Genomic DNA, 19,448 nt, shown 5'->3' on the forward strand with positions numbered 1-19,448 from the left:
ACAGAGGGAAGAAAAATTCAGAACACAGTATAAGGAAAAGTGTGCCTCAGGAAGGATACAACCATTCCACTGAAAGAAGCTGGAGATCCCTGAAGGAACTGAGACTAGGATTAAGAAGCTGCCTGACTACCTCAGTGACCTGCCATCTTCACTCTCTGGAACCTTTGATCTAGTGAGGTTGAGAGACTGGGGGAGCAGAGCAGAGGCAGCAAGAAGGCAAACATTAGAGAAATATTGCAGAGAAAAACGTGGAGGGGACTAGAGTGTTAATTTCCACTGGGAATTCTGAGACAAAACCACCTTATAGGGTATTTCCCATCAGTATAGGGTAAATTAAGAACCAAACCCATTACGCGAAGTTGATTCCGACTCATAGCGGCCCTATAGGACAGAGTAGAACTGCCCCATAGGGTTTCCGAGGAGCATCTGGTGGATTTGAACTGCTGACCTTTTGGTCAGCAGCCGTAACTCTTAACCACTACGCCACCACGGTGCCAGTATACAGTGGTGGAGGCAAATTATGTTTTGGCAGGGAGAGAATCTAAAATAGGCTTTTTTTTTTTTTTAGTGTCTCTCTGGAGCCCTGGTGGTGCAGTGGTTAAGAGTTCAGCTGCTAACCAAAAGGTCAGCAATTCAAATCCACCAGCCGCTCCTTGGAAACCCTGTGGAGCACTTGTACTCTGTCCTGTAGGGTTGCTGTGAGTTGGAATCAACTCGACAATGACGACTTTTTTGGTTTTTTGGTGTCTATTATAAATTGTGGAAGAGATTCAGATGATCTGTATGTTGTCTGGGAAACATGAAAGGCAGCTGACAATTAAGCCAAACTGGTCTGCCACTGTAGTCACCATGATAAAGGAGCAAGACATTGCTCAGAGGCAGAAGTTAACTTCCTCAGAAGTTCCTGGTAAGAAGAGTAGGAGCATGCAGTCAGCACCCATTTACTGACCTGCCTCCCCTACACACGTCTAACTCAAGTTCCCCTGCATTCAAATGCTTTAGGAAGGGTAAGAGAGACGTGGCGAGAACCAGAAGCAAGGTAAGATATATGAACTTGAAACTGAATGAGGCTGACTAAGAGATTTTTATTAGCAAATTTAAATCCTAGCGTCCTCTCAATTGGATATGGACAATCATGAGGAAACTTATTTATAGAGAACTTTTACATAAGTGAGTTGAAATTGTGCATTTCAACTGTACTTCTGAAATCTCATTTTTTTATCCAAAAGTATCTGATCAACTAAATAAGCACTATCACAGTCAATATAGGCAACTAGTTTAATTTAGTGAGAGATAATAGTAAATTTAGCCAATTTTCATTAAATTCATACCTTTTTTTTCTTTTTTCTTCTACCACGAACAACTGCCTACCCGCATCCCCTATGTGCCTACTCGTGCCTCCCCAATCCCCACCCTGAGATATCTTTCAGGTATCCAATCTCATTTCGTCCAAGGAGACTTTCCTGATATACCCTAAACTGGATTTAAGTGCCTCCTTCTTATGTGTTCCATTAGCACCCTGCGTTTGTACCATTATATGTTCATCATATCATTGCCTATTTGTATCTCTCCTCTAGACTGAGCTTAGTGATAGCAAAGACCATGTCTGTGTTGTTCATTCATACTGATCCTCAAAACCTATCACAGAGCTGACATAAAAGCAGAAACTTAAACATTTTTTGAATGAATGTGTAAATAAATGAGTTTTTCAGAGGTTTATACATACAGAAATATTAGATTACTGAAGGATCCACCCACTGCCACTGAGTCAACTCCAACTAATAGCAACCTCACAGGACAAAGTAGAACTGCCCCACAGGGTTTCCAAGGCTGTAAATCTTTACAGAAGCAGACTGCCACATCTTTCTCCTGTGAAGTGGTTATTGGCTTTAAACCGCCAACCTTTCAGTTAGCAGCCATGCACTTAGCCACTGTGCCACCATGGCTCCTTGATAACTGAAGAAAAAAAAAAAATTTTTTTTTAACTGAAGAGCAGGGACTAATTCCCAGGTAAATTAAATACCCAGTTTAACTTTGTCTTCCAGTATGGTATATCATGCATCAACACTGTTTTCATATAAGCAACTTCAAAGGCCTTACAAATATTAATTTATCAGATAATTGTAACTTAATAGCTTTACTATTATTAAATCAAAGAAGGTGGTGGTAAAATATAAGTGTGACAATAGTTCAGTAGATGTGTGTACATTTGTTTTTTTTAAACGTGAAAAAAAAAGACGGTTTATTTTTATCAAGTATGCCCCTTCCGGAAACCCTGGTGGCATAGTGGTTAAGTGCTATGGCTGCTAACCAAAGGGTCGGCAGTTCAAATCTGCCAGGCACTCCTTGGAAACTCTACGGGGCAGTTCAACTCTGTCCTATAGGGCCGCTATGAGTCGGAATCCACTCAAAAACGGCACTGGGTTTTTTTTTATGCCCCTTCCAGAACTCAGGGGCTAAGAAGTGAGATTTATGCACTGTCCTAGGAACTTTACATCCATAATGGCATTTCATCTCCCAACAACTCTTTGTGGTAAATACTATCATCTCATTATACAGAGGACAAATCTAAAAATTAAATTACCTGCTCAAGTAGAACTAGGATTCTAGTTGTACAAGCTGAGAAAATTTCAAGTTCTAGAAAATTCCAAGTTATCTCTATTTCTGATTTGATTTGTCATACTTAGAAAGTGGAGAAAAATACTGACGCCTTCTTGATACTCACTGGGGTTGCCTGCTTCAGTACAAATCTGGAAGAACATACTGTATACCATTTACTGTCATGGCTAAGGGAAATGAATGCCTAATGCCTGACACATTCTAGTGAATTCTTTCACAAAAGTGCCACAAAGTATGACAGAAGTTTAAAAGGAACAGTTTTAGAAGGCTAAGCTTATTACGTGTGGTATCCTGGTTACTATGAGTGCTAATGCAACTTTATGATTCTCAAATTACGACTAACTTTTATCTTGCAGACCAACTAATTTATAGACAATGAAAGCCTTTACTAGTTGAATCTGTTTAGGGAACAATATCTGAATCCACGTGATAATGAGAAAAGTTACAAGAAATACTATCCGAAAAGTAAATCTCATTTTTTAAAGATCTCTAAAATAATAGAAATGTAAGCATACCTGTGGCAGGTGACAGGCAATACTGCCTTGTACAACTGAGGGATCTTTCTGTTTATCAGAGGCTGTAAGGCCTCTTTAAGGCGATGATAGTTTCTCTCCAGTTCCCTTTGATATTCCTTTTGATCTGGCCCAATTAAGCTCTTATTTTTTCTTAAGGCATCCTCACACCTAGGAAAAACAGTGTATTATCAAAAGATTTCTTCTGGCCTAGTCTGAGAGTTTAGTGGTATATGTATATATATATATGTATGTGTGTGTGTGTATATATATATATTCATATATATTCATCATGATGGGGACATTGTTTTGGCTGAATGTTAAATATCCTCTTTTGGTTTAGGTATAAGGTAGGGAACGAATAATCAACTGAGTTTTTTAATAAACATTCACTTACAGTTTTCATTTAATTGCAAATTATTTTTTTAATACGAAATCCGAAGGTCCCTTCCCCTTTTTTCACATATCGCCCATAGACCAGAAGCTCTTTAAGGGATATAATAATATTCATTTATGTAGCACCAATGGCACCTGACACAGTGCTTTACTTATCTGTGTTCAAATGTTTCTTAAATTAATGGATCTTGATAACAATCCTTTCTCTGACATATTCAAATATTTAAGAAAAACATGAGGACTCCAATAGATACATAAGGAAAGGATGTAAAAAAAACTATATATCAACACTTGTGAACACAGCTAAAATGATACTTAGAGAAAAATGTATAACCTTAGATGCCTATATGTTACAAAAGACGGCTAAAATTAAAGAGGTAAGCAACTTAAAAAAACAGAACAAACTTGGAGTATAAAGAAGAAAATAAACTTATGAAATCTAAAAATATGAAAGAAACAAAAAATGTAACAATTGGTTCTTTGGGGGGAAAAAACTAACTTTTAGTAAGAAATGGGAAACCTAAGTATCTCCTATTAGAAATTAAAAATGGGGCATAACCACAAATACAGCAGAGATTAAAAGAGACAGAGAGGATATTATGTACAATTTAATACAAATCTGAAATTATACTTTTCTAGATAAACTAATATACCAAAACAGACTGAATTAAAAAAAAAAAAATGCACAAATAATCCTAAAACCATTCAATAAGTTGAATCGGTAAAGTCACAAATCTATCCACAAAGGAAACACCAACATTCAAGTTCTACTAAATATTCTGGGAATAAATAATCCCAATGTAGCACAATTATTTCATAGTATATAAAAAAATTATTCCAGAGCATAGGAAAAACAAACAAACAAACAAACAATTCTTAGAGAACAGTTCTCATCTCATTTATCAAGGCTGAATGCCAAAACCTAATAAGGGCTATAAGAAAAAATTATACTTTTTTCTCTCACTTATAAAGAGTTGTGAAACTCCTAGATAATAGGAAATTGTTCAGCCAATGTGTTAAAAACACACACAAACACACATATATACCATGACCAAGATGTTTATCCCTGGAATAAATGAAAGGTGAAATTAACAGAAAATCAATAAATGTAACTCACAATATTAAAAGATCAAAGCAAATACAGAAAAAACTTTTTGATAAAATTACAAAACCTGCCATGATAAAAACTACGAGCATAACTACAAATAGGTGGGAACTTTCTTCACCTAATGAAAAATATCTACTAAAAAACCTACAGCAAATATACTCAAAGGTGAAAACATTTTCTTCTAGATCGAGAACTAGAAAATGATGCCCTCTATCAATATTCCTATTTGATACAGTACTGGAGGTCCTAATCACCACTGAAAGACAAGAAAAAGGTTCTATAGATAAATTACTAGAACTGAGAAGTCTGACAATGCTGTGATTAAAATTAACATATAAAACTCAACTGCACTTCTATATACCAACAAACAGAAAATATAATTTTAAAAGAAACCATATACAAAAGCATACGGGTATCAAATACTTAAGAATAAATGAAAAGACATACAAGGCCAACACAGAAATTTAAAACAACATAAAGAAATTTAACAGATCTATGTAAATGAAGGAATGTACCATATTCAAGAACCGGGAGAGTCGAAGTTATAAAAATTTCAATTCTCTTCCAATTAATCTATAGATATAGGTTTTTTTTTTTTTTAGGGGGCAAGGAGTGATAAATTGACTCTACAATTTAAGATTTATATGGATAGGGAAAGCACAAAAAACAGTCCTTGAGCAAGGATAAGGTGGGAGGAATTACTCTATCAGATATCAAGACTTATTATAAAGCTACATTAACTTAAGACAGCATGATATTGGCTCAAGGAGAGAAAAGAGAGGAATGGAAGAGAACAGAGATCCCAGAAAAAGACCCAAACAAACATGGGCATTTGATTTATGACAGTGATGACACTGCAAAGCAGTGAAGGAAGGGCAAACTCTAACTACGTGCTGCTGGGCCAGTGGCTCTCCATGTGGGAAAGAAACCTGACCCCTACCTCATATCATATCCAACTAATGGACAAAATAAAATTCAAAGTGGATCTCTACCTTGAACCATACACAAGAATCAATGCAAATGGATTTAAAAAAAAAAGGTAGAAAGTAAGACTTTTGTAACTCTCTCCTCTTTAATTTACATTGACTTTTAGAGGTACCATTATATTGGCTTTGAGAAGACAAATATTGTAGACTATCATTGTGACCTCAGAGTAAAAAATAATTTAAACAAGACACAAAAAATACTAGCCATATGGGAAATAAATGAAATCATTTGACTATATTAAATTTAAAAACTTCTATTTTTAAAAACAAAAGAGTAACAAGATAAGCCTCAAATTCAGAGAAAATATTTGAGACACACTTATAAGTGATAAAGCATTAACATCCAGAATATATAAATACTCTTAGAAATCAGTAAGGAAAAGACAGTCTCATAAGAAAAGGGCAAAGGGCTTGAACATGTAACTTTACAGAAGAGGAAATAGGAATGTCTAACGTACAATGACAAAATGTTCAATCTCTTTGGTAATTAGAGAAATAAGAATTTAATCCATAATCACATATCATTTCACACCCACCAGACTGGTCCAAGTTAAAATCTTAGACAATATTAAGTACTGGTAGGATATGTGGCAACAGGAACCTTCTCAAACATTACTTGATAGGAATGTAAATTTGTCTCACCCACTTTGGAAAAAGAAGTGGCATTATCTAATAAAGTTGAACCTATGACCCAGCACCACTAATCTTTGGTGAAAGGCCTAGAAAACCTCTTGCACATGTGCATACAGAAACTGGTAGAGAACTATTTGTGTAGTATTGTTTATAACTCCAAAAAAACAAAAACCCAGAAACAACTAAACTACCCACCAACAGAATAAGAATAAATTGTGGCATATTCACACAATGTAAAGGATGAAAATAAATTAACTGTAGCAACATTTATTATCATATACATATCTAGTAAACAGGAAACCCTGGTGGCGTAGTGGTTGAGTGCTACGGCTGCTAACCAATGGGTCGGCAGTTCAAATCCGCCAGGCGCTCCTTGGAAACTCTACGGGGCAGTTCTACTCTGTCCTATAGGGTCGCTATGAGTCGGAATCGACTGGACGGCACTGGGTGCTGGGATCTAATAAACACCGAAGATAGCAAGTCACAGGAGAAAATATACGGTCACTTCATTTATATAAAGTTAAAAAGACATTCAAGACTAAACATTTAAAATAAATAAATAAATGTTTAGCGTTAACCTTTTTTTATATATATCCATTTATGACAAAACTATAAAGACAAGAAAGAAATTATAAATATGCAATTCAGGACAGTGGTTACTTCTGAAGGAAGGCAGGGAGATGAGATCAGAGGAGGATACATCAGGAGGGGACCTCAAAGTAATGATAATGTTCTATTTCTTAAGCTGGGTGGTAGGAACATACTTTGTATCTTCTTAGTCTTTAATAGCAAATGTTATAAGTATATTTTAATCTATTCAATATTTAAGTAAACTAAATTTTAAAAGACAAAATCCAAAAATATAAAAAGTAAACATGATTAATTTTTTTAGTAAAAAAAGAAATGCAAACTGAATACCACTTAAAACTGATTAGCAAACACACCCTATTTAAATGGCATTATTTATAGCAAGGAGTACTGAGACTAGTACATTTACATTCTTAATTCTTGGTGCAATGTAAATGCTTATAACCTTTTTTGGAATACACTACATATTAACAACCAATAAAAATGTTCATGCACTTTAGCTCCGTAGTATCATGCTGGAAATGTTATCCTAAAGGAATACTTCAACAAAAGAAAAAAATCCACTGTGGTGTTAACTTCTTGTTGTTTACTGCAGTCTAGTCAATTCCAACTTATAGCAATCCCATGTGTGCAGAGTAAAACTGCTCCATAGGGTTTTTAAAGCTGTGACCTTTTAGAAGCAGATCACCAAGGCTGTCCTTCCAGGTGCCTCTGGGTGGGTTCAACCCACCAACCTTTCCACTAGTAGTTGCACACTTAACCATTTGTGCCTACTACACCACATTAAATTCAAGTAATAGGGATATAGAAATTTGCAGCATATTAACTTGATGGAATAATACAACTTATATTATTGCAATAATAGTTTTATTGGAAAATGTTTAGGTTATATGCATATTATGACTAAACTATGGTGTCATGGATTGAATTATGTCCCCCCCAGAAATGTCTGAATCAATTTGGCTTCTCCATGATTCCTGGTATTGTGTGATCTTCCTGTATGTTGTAAATCCTGACTCTATGATGTCAATGAGGGAGAATGGGCAGCAGCTGTATTAGTAAGGCAGGACTCACTCTGCAAGATTGGATTGTGTCTTGAGGCAATCTCTTGAGATATACAAGAGAGAGGCTAGCAGAGAGACGGGGGACCTCATACCACCGAAAAAGCAGAGCCGGGAGCAGGGTGCATCCTTTAGATCCGGGGCCCTGTGCAGAGAAGCTCCAAGTCCAGGGGAACATTCGTTAGAAGGCCGACAGGGAGAGAAAGCCTTCCCCTGGAGCTGACGCCTGAATTTGGACTTTTAGCCTACTTTACTCTGAGGACATAAACTTCCCTTTGTTAAAGCCATCCACTTGTGTTATTTCTGTTATAGCAGCACTAGATGTCTAAGACATATGGTAAAATATATTTGTATACCGGCATAAAAAATGAAAAATAGTATACAAAAATAAAAATTTAGTATTGGCTATGACTTTCTTTGTAAGGCTTATATATTTTTGGGGGGAGTTGGTTACTTTTTGGGGGGTTGTTTTGTTTAAGGGGAAAAACCTTCTTTATAGACACTAATATGTCAGGAGATCTGTTGACTACAGAATTCATTACCCTATAGCAAAGACATACTAACAGGAAGATACTTTTTTAGAATTGGAGTCATGGTAAAATATTCTAAGACAATAACTAGAAAAGATGTATCTGATTATCTATTACTAAATGTCTATGACCTAAAGGCTACAAAAGGCCTCTTTAAAGTGCTGACAAGCAAAGATGTCACCTTGAGGACTAAGGTGCGCCTGACCCAAGCCATGGTGTTTTCAATCGCCTTATGTGCATGCGAAAGCTGGACAATGAATAAGACCTGTGAAGAACTGATGCTTTTGTATTGTGGTGTTGCTGAAGAATACTGAATATACCAATATACCCTGGACTGCCAAAAATGAACAAATCTGTCTTGGAAGAAGTACAACAAGAATGCTCCTTAGAAGCAAGGATGGCGAGACTACATCTCACATACTTTGGACATGTTATCAGGAGGGATCAGTCCCTGGAGAAGGACGCCATGCTTGGTAAAGAAGAGGGTCAGCGAATAAGAGGAAGACCCTCAACGAGATGGACTGACACAGTGGCTGCAACAATGGAGAAAAGCATAGCAACAATTGTGAGGATGGCGCAGAATCAGGCAGTGTTTTGTTCTGTCGTAAATGGGGTTGCTATGAGTCGGAATCGACTCAACAGCACCTAACAACGATGACAACAATGATCTAAAGTAAGTATTGTTCTGAGATCATCTGGCTCATGATGATGGCACAGTTGTTTGTTGATTTTTTAAAATAAAATCTCCTAAATAATAAAATTAATGCTAGAAATATGTCAACTCCACAGGTGTGAGACAGGTATTGTTGTTCTACTACCACAGCTCAACTACTCCATACATTAGGAGCTATGTCTTCTGTTATTTCCTAAGACCAATCCTATATGGCCATCTGGTCCAATCATCAGATTCTAAAACCTCAGAATTCTGTTGAAGTTTTTCTTTTAGATGTTTACCATGTTCACATAGGAGAAATTGCTAAGAATTCAGGATAGCTATTGAAATAACATACTGATTGGCTTAAAGTCAGGAAAGGTGTGTGTCACAGTTGTAGTCTTTCACCATACCTATTTAACCTTATTTAACCTGTATGCTGAGCAAATAATACAAGAAGCTGGACTATATGAAGAAGAACAGGGCATCAGGATTGGAGGAAGACTCATTAACAACCTGCGTTATGCCAATGACACAGCCTTGCTTGGTGAAAGTGAACAAGACTTGAAGCACTTACTAATGAAGATCAAAGACCACAGTCTTCAGTATGGACTGCACCTCAACATAAAGAAAACAAAAATCCTCACAACTGTACCAGTGAGCAACATCATGATAAACGGAGAAAAGATTGAAGTTGTCAAGGATTTCATTTTACTTGGATCCACAATCAACAGCCATGGAAGCAGCAGTCAACAAATCAAAAGACGCGTTGCATTGTGCCAATCTGCTGTAAAGGACCTCTTTAAAGCGTTGAAGAGCAAAGATGTCACCTTGAAGACTAAGGTGTGCCTGACCCAAGCCATGGTGTTTTCAATCCCATCATAAGTGTGTGAAAGCTGGACAATGAATAAGGAAGACCTAAGAACTGACGCCTTTAAACTGCAGTGTTGGCGAAGGATATTGAATATATCATGGACTGCCAAAAGAATGAACAAATCTGTCTTGGAAGAAGTACAAGCAGAATGCTCCTTAGAAGCAAGGATGGTGAGACTGCATCTTATATACTTTGGACACGTTGTCAGGAGGGATCAGTTCCTGTAGAAGGACATCATGCTTGGCAGAGTACAGGGTCAGCGGAAAAGAGGAAGACCCTCAACGAGGTGGATTGACACAGTGGCTGCAACAATGAGCTCAAGCATAACAATGATCGTAAGGGTGGCTCAGGACCAGGCAGCGTTTCGTTCTGTTCTGCGTAAGGTTGCTATGAGTCGGAACCGACTCGACGGCACCTAACAACAACAACAACAATTGAAATAACAAGGAAGATACCATCTCAAAATACTTGAACAAATTAGCATATCTATATTTTTCTGATGACAAACAAAAATTATTTCCATCCCTAATAAACCCATTCAATGAATGTTTTGTAAGAGAAACCACAATTCCTAGGGAGTCAAAGACTGTGCTCTCAGTATGGCTCTGATGCTGCTTTGTTAGGTGACTATCAAGTCTTTTACTTACTGGTATGTAAGCCCCTTTCAGTCTGGTCCTAATCTACTTTTCCAGTCTTTCTTTGACTACTTGTATTCATATATTCCATGGTTCCAGCTTCATTTGACTACTTGTATGCATATATTCCATGGTTCCAGCTTCATTTGACTACTTGTCATTCCCAAAGCAGACTCTGAACTTTCTCATGCTATTCTATTCGGGATACTCTTTCACCACTTTTCTGCCTCAAAAACTAATATTCATCCTCCAAGGTCCATATCAAGTGTCAACTGCTGTGTGAAATCTTCCCTGACATCGTCAAGTAGAATTAATCATTCTGTTTCACATAATGCTAGTAAGGCAAAAATCAAGTATCAAGTTGATAAATGACTGTTTTCCCCCATTGATTCAAAATTTAACATTTATTTAACACCTATTTATTTTGTACCAAGTATTAACCTACAAATTTTCCCACTGGCAGAAAAGAGTTAACATAGCAGGCCTGAGACTGATATCCTCAGGAAGGCCTTCTTCCAAGGGTGGCTCTTGGCTAGCAACTGGGAATTTAGATTTTGGGAGGGTTCCCATCATTCCCAGAATAGATAAGAGTGTTTATACAAATAATATGGCTTATGTCAAACACCTGCTTTCCTTCTGGGAGTCTGCAATTTGGTATGTGTCAGGCAGAGGGTATCTATGTGACAAGTTTCCAGTAAACTTGGCACTGAGTCTCTACTGGACTTCCCCGGTAGACAACATTTTACACATGTTGTCATAACTCCTTACTGAAGTAATTAAGCACATCCTGTGTGACTCCACTGAGAGAGAAGCCTTGGAAGCTCACGCCTGGTTTCTACCAGACTATACCCCATGCACCTTTTCCCTTTGCTGATTTTGTTCTGCATCCTCTCACTGTAATAAACGTTTACCATGAGTACAACCATATGCTGAATTCTATCAGTCTTCCTAGTGACTCACTGAACCCAGAGAGGGGCTTGGGAACCCCGAACACATCCATATATTACTTCAGCTAATTTGCGCAACCACCTTATAGGAGGTAGATATTATTATCCTTATTTTATAGATCAGAAAACTGAGGATTATAGAGATTAAGTGACGTGGAAAAGGAGATACAACGATAGGTCAGGATTTGAGCACAGATCTTTTGCTTCCAAGTTTGTTCCTTGTATGTTTCTTGAAGGAAGGGAAGTGGAAAATCACATATTGAAGGTTTACAACAAATAATAGCCTTAAAGTCAGATTGTCTAATAATATTCTCAGGTTTAAGAAACTCCTGAGCATTGGTTTGTCTAATCTTTAAAAATATGGCATAATAAGGGTGTGTAGGGAGAGAATCAGTATTTGCTACTAAAGAATAGTAAATTATACACAAATTATTTCTCATTGTGAACAACTTCTTATATTTTCTCTTTTCACTGGTCCCTTAAGACCCTTATGCTGTACTGTAGCATGAAACATTTTCAATTTGAAGATCTTTATGCAGAAAGCCTTGAATACCTTTTAGTAAAATCTTTGAAGCAGAGTCGCAGTTTATTATGATGTCTGAAGAGCTTTGGGTCACTGGGTATTTCTGATAGGAAAACCTGGGCAACTTCCAATGGCCCCTGTAAAATAAGAAAATAAAATAAGAAGTGTGTTTTTTTCTTTAAAACTCAAACACTGAATTTACCCAAGTGATATTTCCTAGCACTGGGATGGCTACACTTAATAAGCCTGGAGTATATATATCTATGCCTATATTAAAACTTTTCAGAGACAGACTCTGGCAATATGTTTTTAGTTTTTCCTAATGTCAAATATCTATATTGCCTACTGAAATTAACTTCTTATAATTTCATTCCTTAAAGAAACAGAATATGGTCAAGGACTGACTACACCGTGTTCATTAATGCAGTTTCTCTTGCATTGGTTACATTCTTTAATTTATCCTAGAGGTAAATGTTGTCAGACCATTACATCTGCCAATCCACTATCATCAGACTTGATTTTGCTAATACACCTTCCCCCAGTATTTTAAATGTGTTCCTGACACTGTAAGTTTGAAGAAGATGGTCTTTTGTAAATAACTTGCATCTTTTGAAGGTAAAGCCTCTAAATCGTATGTGTTTTTAGGAGGTAAAGACCTCAGAGTGTTTACTTCAGTTTTAGTGGAGAATTTTTTGGCTTTGTTCCTTTAACCTAAAAAATGGTTAAGACATACTACGTGAAATCTTAATCGAAACCCTTCTGAATTTTCCCTTACCTTGGAATATTTCGAAAGATTGAGGCTACGCCTAAAACGATTAGCAAAATAATCTGAATGAACCAAATAAAATGAGATACTGGGGATGGTTTCTAATCACATATAACAACAATATCTTGTGTTACATATTATTAAATTTTTCAATATGATTCCATATCGCTTATTTGATAGTGGAAGTTCACATATACATCTATAAAGCTCTGAAAATGAGCCCTCCTTTTTAGGTGACATTCTTTCAGTGTTTTTGTTGTTAGGTGCTGTCGAGTCAATTCTGACTCATAGTGACCCTACACACAACAGAACGAAACACTGCCTGGTTCTGTGCCATCCTCACAATTGTTGCTATGCTTATGCCCATTGCTGCAGCCACTGTGTTAATCCATCTCATCGAGGGTCCTCTTTTTTGATGACCTTCTACTTTACTGAGCATGATGTCCTTCTCCAGGGACTGGTCCCTCCTGATAACATGTTCAGAGTATGTGAGAGAAAGCCTCACCATCCTCACCTCCAAGGAGTATTCTGGGTGTACTTCTTCCAAGACAGATCTTTCGTTCTTCTGGAAGTCCATGGTATATTCAACATTGTTCGCCGACACCATAATTCAAAGGCATTAATTCTTCTTTGGTCTTCCTTATTCATTGTTCAGCTTTCGAATGCACATGAGGCGAATGAAAATATCATGGCTTGGGTCAGGTGCACCTTAGTTATCAAAGTGACATCTTTGCGTTTTAACACTTTAAAGTGGTCTTTTGCAGCAGAAATTGCCCAATGCAAGATGTCATTCGATTCCTTGACTGCTGCCTCTATGGGCATTGACTGTGGATCCAAGTAAAACAAAATACTTGACAACTTCAATCTTTTCTCCATTTATTATAATGTTGTTTATTGGTCCAGTTGTGAGGATTTTTGTTGTCTTTGCATTGAAGTATAATCCATACTGAAGGCTGTAGTCTTTGATCTTTGTCAGTAACTGCTTCAAGTCCTCTTAGCTATCAGCAAGCGAGGCTGTGTCATCTGCATACTGCAGGTTGTTAAAGAATCTTTCTTCAATCTTGATGCTATGCTCTTCTTTATATCGTGCAGTTTCTTGTATTATTTGCTCAGCATACAGACTGAATAAATATGGCGAAAGGATACAACCCTGACATGCACCTTTTCTGATTTTAAACCACGCAGTATGTCCTTGTTTTGTTCAGACAACTGTCTCCTGGTGTATGTACAGGTTCCTCATAAGCATGATTAAGTGTTCTGGGATTCCCGTTCTTTGCAATGTTATCCATAAATTATTACACTGCACACAGTTGAATGCCTTTGCATAGTCAATAAAACACAGGTAAATATTTTTCTGTTATTCTTTCAGTACAAGCTTCCTAAGGAAAGGTCATTTTAAGTGAATCAATTCTTTCTTAATAGAACAGATAAGAGCAGATAGGTAGGAAAACATAACAACATTGAAGTCAGTTGTGAATACCTTAACAACTGAGACACTTAAAAAAAAAAACAAACTTGTTTTTTAGTTTACCCTCATTATACTGCAACCACTTCTAACACATATCCTTCCCCTTGGTTTAGCATATTTGTGATCTTTGTAAAGTATAATAATTATTTCAAATTCCATTTATAATGTAAATCATACAGTGCTAGCAGAAAACACTGACCTGATTCACTGTTGTGCCCACAGATCCCTGGAGTACCATCTGAAGCATTTTGGGATCTGCTGGATCCTGATGTGTTGCAAATGCCAACTCCTGTGTCTTCTTCTGCATATCTTCAATAGCAACTTCAATTGGTGTCAAGATGATCTAGGTGAAAGAGTACCTATTAATTAGGTCAGTGTACTGATGGAAAGTTATTTAATGAGCTTTACATACAGTAAATTAAAACTAGAAAAAAAAGCAGAGGCCCATTATAAAGCTTTATCTAACAATAAAATTCCAAACTTTGGATTCTTAAATGAAAAAAACCAACCTTTTAAAGCACAGGCTGAATTATTAGCAAATTGAATCCAACACTATATAAATATATATCATGAAGAAGTGGGATTTATCCCAGGTATGCAAGGCTGGGTCAGCTTTCAAAAATCAGTTAATGTGATCCATCATACCAACAGGCTAAAGAAGAAAAATCATATGATCGTATCAATAGATACAGAAAAAGCATCTGACAAATCCCAACACCTGCTCATGATAAAAACTCTCAGCAAACTCAGTATAGTGGGAAACTTCCTCAACTTGATAAAGACCAGCTAGAAAAAACCTACAGTTAACATCATACTTAATGGTGAGAAACCAGATGTCTTCTCTCTAAGACTGGGACCAAGGCAAGAATGTCCCCTCTAATCACTCCTATTCAACATTGTACTGGAAGTCCTAGCAAATGCAACAAGACAAGAAAGTGAAATAAGAGGTATACAGATTGGGAAGAGAGAAATACAACTGTCTGTATATAGATGACATGATTATGTAGAAAATTCCAAAGAATCTATAAAAAAAAAAAACTCCTGGAACTAATAAGTGATTATAGCAAAGGTTGTAAGATATAAGCCTAATTTACAAAACTCAAGTGCTTTCCTACATACCAGCAATGAACAACTGGAATTTGAAATTAAAAGCACAACACCATTTATATTAGCAGCAATAAAAAAAAGATGAAGAATTTAGGAATAAATCTAAAAAATACGTACACAATCTATACGAGGAAAACTATAAAACTATGATAAAACAAATCAAAGAAGGTCTAAATATGACCCTATTCCGGAGGCGGAGCCAAAATGGTAGAGTAGTCGGACACTTCAGGTGGTCCCTCTTACAACAAAGTGCCAAAAAAAATAAGTGAATCAATTCTATATATGACAAGCTAAGAGCGCTGAACATCAAAGGCGAAGTTAAGAAACCAGAGTGAGAGGAAGAGGGAGAAACAATTCAAAGGCAGCGAGGAGTTGCCGGACCTGACTCAGCTGGAACTGGCGCCCTGCAGGCCAGATCCCCTAGCACGACTGTAGGGGGCTGGCGGTAGCGTTTGGGGGCTCGCTTTCCAGAGATAACAACAAATGTCAGAGAAGTTGTGGAGAGACTGGAACTCTTTCACACTGCTGGTGGGAATGTAAAATGGTATGATGCTTCCTTACAAAGTTAGAAATAGAAATACCGTATGAACCAGCAGTTGCAGTCCTAGGTACATATCCCAAAGAAATAAGAGCTGTGACACAAATACACATACATACACCCATGTTCACTGCAGCATTATTCACAAAAGCAAAAAGGTGGAAACAACCTCAGTGCCCATGAACAGACGAACGGATTAATACACTGTGGTACATACGAAGGTAAGTCAAAAAGTATTGCTACAAAATCATAGAAACTTTTATTAAATGAAAATATCAAAACGAGATGCTATTGTTTCTTGACATATACTCCACATAGGTCTACAAATTTCTGATGGTGGTATTTCCATCCCTCTAACCTTTCCCCGAAGGATTCTGTGCTTTTTGACTTACACTATATCAAAACAGCAGTTTTTGCATCCTCAAGGGACTCAAATGGCATTCCTTTTAAAAGTTCTTTGAGTTTTGAGAACAAAACTTGTCTGAAGAGGCAAGATCAGGGCTGTAGGGTGGATAGGGTAAGGTTTCCCAATGATATTCTCGTAGGACAGCCCTTCCTACCCTTGAAAAATGGGCAGGTGCAGTGTTGTGAGGAAAAATAATTCCTAGGTGCAACTTTCCTGGCCCTTTTTCTCACCAATGCACTTTTCAATTTTCTTAAAACTTTTCCATAATAACCCCCTGTGATCATCCTGTGTCCTTCAAGAAAATCTATCAAGATTACCCCTTTGGAATCTCAAATAACACTGCCATAACCTTATGAGCAGTCTTCCCTCTCTTGGCGCATCCTTGAGGTCTTCCCAACCTTCCTTAAAATGCTTGATTCATCTAAAAACTTTTATGTGGGGCAGCATTCCCATAAACTTTTTGCAAAGCTTCAATGAATTGGGAAGACATTCGCTTGAATTTTGTTAAAAATTTGATTATTAGCCCTGACCACAAAATCTTTTTTTTTTTCCCATGGCACAAAACGTATTCTTTTTTTTTTTTTAAAGCACCCGAACAATTACGGAGAGAACTTGTCTGCAGCCATCCACTGATCGCAGAGACATGTTCAAACATGTTCATGCATATATGAATTAGAACCCTAGCAGCAATACTTCTTGACTTACCCTAGTACACACAATGAATACTATGTAACAATAAAGAATAATGACAAATCCGTGAAACATGTCACAACATGGATGAATCTGGAGGACATTAAAAAAATTATGCTGAGTGAAATAAATCACTCACAGAAGAACATATACTATATGAGACCACTAGTGTAAAGAAACAAGAAAAGGTTTACAAATGGGAAAAAACAAAACAAAAAAATAACACCAAATGGATCACAAACCTAAATGTAAAAGGCAAAATTATAAAACTTTTAGAATATAACAGAGAAGAAAATCTAGGTGACTTTGGGTTTGACCATGACTTTTCAGATACAGCATCAAAAGAATAATTCATGGAAAAATAATTAAGTTTTACTAAAATAAAAAACTTCTGGTTTGCAAAAAACACTGTTAAGAGAATGAAAAGAAACAGACTGGAAGAAAATATTTTCAAAACACATTATCTGATAAATGGTTTGTTTCCAAAATACACAAAGAATTCTTAAAACAATAAGAAAACAAACAACACAACTAAAAATGGACAAGGATCTGAACAGACAGCTTACCAAAGAAGATAGAAAATAAGCAAATGAAAATATGCTCAACATAGTATGTCATTAAAAGACCAAATAAACCCAAACCTGTTGCCATCAAGTCCATTCAGACTCATGATGACCCCACATGTGTCCAAGGAGAACTGTGCTCCATAGAGTTTTCAGTGGCTGATTTTTCAGCAGTGAGTTGTCAGGCCTGTCTTCTGAGGCACCTTTGGGTGGACTCAAACTAACTTTTCACTTAGCCGCTGGGCACATAACCGTTCACACCACTCAGGGACTTCCATATGTCATGAGGGAAATACAAATTAAAACAAGATACCACTATACACCCACCACAAAGGCTACACTGCAAAACACTGACAATACCCAATGGTGACAAGCAACAGGAACTCTCATTCATTAATGGTGGGAATGCCAAATGGTATAGCCACTTTGGATACAGTTTGGCAAATTTTTACAAAACTAAACATAGTCTTACCATATGATACAGCAATCACACTCCTAGGTATTTACACAAATGAATTCAAAATGTTTGTCCACACAAACACCTGCATGTAAATGTTTACAGCAGCTCTATTCATAATTGTCAAAATTGGAAGCAACCAGAGTATCCTTCAAAGGTGAATGGATAAACAAACTGTGCTATATCTATACAATGGAATATTAGAGATAAAAAGAAGTCAGCTATGTAGCTACACAAAGACATGGAGGAACCTCAAATGCATATTGCTTACTGAAAGAAGCCGATCTAAAAAAGCTATGCTGCTTAGTTCCAACTATATGACATTCTGGACAAGGCAAAACTATTGAGACAATAAAAAGATCAGTTGTTGCCAGGGGTTCAAGGGGAATGATGAATAGGTAAAGCATGAGATTTTCAGGGCAGTGAAACTATCTTGTATGATAATGTTAACTGTGGATACATGATATACATTTGTCAAAACTCATAGAACTGTACAATTCACAGAGTAAACCCTAAGGTACGTTATGGACTTCAGTTAATAATAATGCATTAATATTGGTTTATCAATTGTAACAAATGTACTACACTAGTGGAAGATTTTAATAAATACGGGAAACTATGAATGGGGGAAATCAAATGATGTACTTGCATTGAGCAAATCTGCTGCAAAAGACCTCTTTAAAGTGTTAAAAAGCAACAAAGTCACTCTGAGGACCACCTGACCCACGCCACAGTATTTTTAATTGCCACATATGCATGTGAGGGCTGGACAATGAATAAGGAAGATCAAAGAACTGATGCCTTTGAATTATTGTGTTGGTGAAGAATACTGAATATGCGTGGACTTCCAGAAGAACGAACAGATCTGTCTTGAAAGAAGCGCAGCCAGGATGCTCCTTAAGAGCAAGGATGGCAAGACTTCGTCTCACTTACTCTGGACATGTTATCAGGAGGGACGGGTCCCTGGAGAAGGACATTATGTTTGGTAGAGAGTCAGCAAAAAAGAGGAAGACCCTCAATGAGATGGACTGACACGGTGGCTACAACCATGGCCTCAAGCATAGCAACGATTGTGGGAATGGCGCAGGACTCGGCAGTGTTTCATTCTGTTGTGCGTGGGGTCATTATGAGTCGGAACTAACTTGACGGTACCTAACGACATGAATGGGGGAGAAAGCAGACAGATCTACGGGACCTCTCTGTACTATCTGCTCAGTATTCTGAAAACTTCAAACTGCTTTTAAAAATATTCTATTGATTTAAAAGACAATAACAAACATTAAATTTTTTTTTTAAAAAAGCATAAGCGTACCATCAAGAAACAGTGCTGGGAGCAGAGTGCATTCTTTGGACCTGAGGTTCCTGTGCTGAGATGCTTCCAAATCAAGG

General features: G+C 37.0%; 1 protein-coding gene across 5 annotated transcripts in view; it reads right to left on the bottom strand.

Moving 5' to 3' along the window:
- The window catches only part of DOCK7 (dedicator of cytokinesis 7), a 271,583-nt gene that overhangs the window by 3,484 nt on the left and 248,651 nt on the right, over nucleotides 1–19,448 (bottom strand). For all 5 annotated transcript variants that reach the window (XM_049879452.1, XM_049879451.1, XM_049879447.1 and 2 more), the window contains 3 exons: nucleotides 14,498–14,641; nucleotides 12,095–12,201; nucleotides 3,135–3,302 (listed from right to left, as the gene is read on the bottom strand). In XM_049879452.1, the coding sequence (XP_049735409.1) occupies nucleotides 3,135–3,302; nucleotides 12,095–12,201; nucleotides 14,498–14,641 (419 nt within the window). The remainder of the gene's footprint in view (nucleotides 1–3,134; nucleotides 3,303–12,094; nucleotides 12,202–14,497; nucleotides 14,642–19,448) is intronic.

Source organism: Elephas maximus, chromosome 3, assembly GCF_024166365.1.
Source record: "Elephas maximus indicus isolate mEleMax1 chromosome 3, mEleMax1 primary haplotype, whole genome shotgun sequence".
Classification (NCBI taxonomy): domain Eukaryota; kingdom Metazoa; phylum Chordata; class Mammalia; order Proboscidea; family Elephantidae; genus Elephas; species Elephas maximus.